Raw genomic sequence first — 3,031 nt, forward strand, 5'->3', positions numbered from 1 at the left:
GCAGTAAAGATGTAAAATTGTTTTGACAACGCTTCTACTTACTTTCTGGATTTGGTCATTCAACCTTGTGCAGAACCTTCAGGTTCTCATATTATCACATCTTCTTACCATCCTTCCTAAACTTCGCTTGTAGGCCTAGAATGAACCACTGTGGTGTCAGCGAGGAAGAGACAACAAAGGCTATCCTACACTTTCATGCTGGTGAGGCTCATGGTCCTGAAACTGGTGTCAAACTCCTCTCTGGTTCTAGTAATGCTGATAAAAGCTACCAACCATTAACTTCTGGTTCATTGCCAAATCCAGTTGAAAAGAAGTTTAACATGAAAGACTTTTCTTCAGGACTTCCAAGAAATATCTTGGTTGATGCTGCAACGCCTATGAAAAGTAGCGCACATGTTCTTAAAATAAAAAACTTGAAGCTGTCAGGAGAAACGCCTAATGCTACTCAGATATCCACTGACTTTGGTGTGTCGCACGATTTTGTTCAGGATAAGGTTGACCAGAAAGCAAAGTGGCGATCAGCAGGTCGGTTTTGCTAACAGCTAAGAGTACATTTTCACTTCACTTGGGCTTCTCTTTTTTCTTCAAAATAACTTGTTCTTATTGTAGGTACTGATTGTCAGATAAAGACTAAGAAGAAAAAGGAGGGTGACAAACAAGAAAGTGATGGTTCCAAGCATATCACGACTGGTGTTGGAAACAAACTCGCCAGAGATATGAAAGTAGAAGAAATACATTGGAATCAAGATCCGGAATGGACTCCAGCAGAGAGAAAAACAAAGCGTCCTGACAATGATTTTCACACTTTGGATGTAGAGCGAGACACAAAGAAAAGATTACTCGCATCTAAAAGCAAACCTGATCACAAACGTCAACTACCAACTGCTAGTGGTTCCTTGTGTACAAAAGCTCATGGCAGAATCAATACTCCAGTGAGGAAAGTAAGGTTGGTGGGTTCCAAGCAGGGTAGCGATGGCAACAATTTAAAATTGTTTGCAGATAGTGATGAAAAAGAGCCATCAATGGTCAAGGCGACAATAAATAGGATTTCAGTCCAGGAATCTAAAGCATGCCAAAGAAATGAATTGTTTCAGGCTGATGGCTCTCAAGAACACCGGAATGCTGATGCCTCATGTAAATATTTCTCTGGTGGAAGTGGGCAGATTTCTGGGGTAGAAACATCAAGCTCTTCGAAGGTTGTAGGATCACATAAAAGTGGAAGAATGTATGTGGAAGAAGTAAAAGCATCTCCTCTGGGATCAGTTTCTTCTTCCCCAGAAAGGTCATCATGCCCGACGAATCGTGCATCAGCTGCAGAGAGCTTACCTCGGAAAAAACAAAACATGAAATATGGTGATGCTGGGAGTAGATTTTTTCATGATAGAAAACCCCTATCCCAAGAAGCTAATTGTGAAATTTTGTCGACAACTCATCCTAAAAACAGGAAACAGCCAAAACCAGAAGTATGTAAACGAAACCCAAAGTTTGGTGATTTACCGTGCACAAGTATGAAATCGGTCCTTAAAAATAGAGCTGGGATAAACAAAATCGGTGACATTGCTCATGAGACTATGGATAATAGATCCTGCCATGCTGCGAATGATATACTTCAAGAGGCTGAAAAGCTGAAAAAGCTTGCTAACTGTTTGGAGGTCAGTATTTATGCTATGTCTAATGTAGTATGAAGCTTCAAGTTTCATCTGCTATAATTGAACAAATGATAGAAATGATGGAACAGTAGAATGAATCACAGTGCTGTCTTTCTTCTGTTAGTTTTTAATTTGGTTGTTTTTCTATCTCAATGAATTCAGAGCTCTGGATTTGAATATGAATACAAGGAGACTAAATTTAAAGCGTCCCTGAAATTTCTCTTTGGAGCTTCACTTTTGGAAATGTGCAGTACTGATAATGTGGAAGGGGTGACGATGAGCCATGTTGAAGCTTACCATACTGCTGCAAAACTTTCAGAGTAAGTGAATGATTTTGCTTGCTCTTTTTTTCTATTTCCTTATAACTGAGGAAATTTGTCAGGAATCAGTGTATTACGAAACAGAATGTTGCTGATTCTATTATGTTTTTGTGGTCATTGAACACTCTGCTTGTTTGTCACAGAAGCTGTGCCCATCAATATGAAACGAGACAAGAAATGGCTGCAGCTGTTTTGGCCTATAAATGCTCAGAAGTGGCTTGCATGAGGCTAGTGTACGGCAGAAGTTTAGGTCTGAGTGGAGAATGGAATGAATTGCAAAAGATGGTACAGATGACTCCTCAAGGTAATATTGGATTTTGGATCTATGATCATATCAGTGAGTGAACTTTTTCTGGAGATATCTTGTCAATGTGGTCAAGTCAGAATAATAATGGTTTTCATTGTCTAAAATAGTCCTCGGTGGTTTTTTTTTGTTTCGGTCACGTAGTAAAGATATTTTATCTCAGCAGTACTAAATGTATTCATACTATTTGGCTTAGTATGTCCACCTTTCATAGTTTACAAAAATTTTATCGCTTTAATATCTGGAAGTTCATATAATCGTTTCTACAGGTGAATCACCGTCGTCATCTGCATCTGATGTTGATAGTTTTAATCATCAAGGGGTGATTGACAAGTCTGCTAAAACTAAAAGAGGTCTCTCCCATGTTGCTGGAAACCTTCTCACTGTTGCTAGAAGCCAGCTAAATTTTCTTCCGTTATTGGACTTTGTAAGTTATCCCACGTTCATCAATTATTGGCATGATACATTTCAAAAAGCAAGCTGGGTTGTCTCTTACCTCTGCTGTTTGAGTTTTGATACCTCAACTTTCCAGGCCTTTAAGTTGGTTAAGAGAGATAGGATTGTCAGAGATCAATTTCTTTATATATGCATTCCCTATACATCTTTGATGCAACACGTGATACAAGCATTTTGCAGTACTTCAATTGAACAAATTTATAGAGTTCCATATATGAATCACTGAAAGAGTGGGATTGATGTGTGCGCAGTTGGAACATATCAGTCTCATTTCATTACATCCCTGTTTAAATGTATGTTTG

At 38.7% G+C, this 3,031-nt stretch overlaps 1 protein-coding gene across 3 annotated transcripts in view; it reads left to right on the forward strand.

Moving 5' to 3' along the window:
* The window catches only part of LOC104732073, a 9,212-nt gene that overhangs the window by 4,165 nt on the left and 2,016 nt on the right, over nucleotides 1-3,031 (forward strand). For 2 of the 3 annotated variants that reach the window (XM_010451596.2, XM_010451597.2), the window contains exons 6-10: nucleotides 134-525; nucleotides 610-1,652; nucleotides 1,812-1,969; nucleotides 2,113-2,273; nucleotides 2,543-2,700. In XM_010451596.2, the coding sequence (XP_010449898.1) occupies nucleotides 134-525; nucleotides 610-1,652; nucleotides 1,812-1,969; nucleotides 2,113-2,273; nucleotides 2,543-2,700 (1,912 nt within the window). The remainder of the gene's footprint in view (nucleotides 1-133; nucleotides 526-609; nucleotides 1,653-1,811; nucleotides 1,970-2,112; nucleotides 2,274-2,542; nucleotides 2,701-3,031) is intronic. The other variant, XM_010451599.2, reaches the window with a different exon arrangement.

This window comes from Camelina sativa, chromosome 12, assembly GCF_000633955.1.
Source record: "Camelina sativa cultivar DH55 chromosome 12, Cs, whole genome shotgun sequence".
Lineage (NCBI taxonomy): Eukaryota > Viridiplantae > Streptophyta > Magnoliopsida > Brassicales > Brassicaceae > Camelina > Camelina sativa.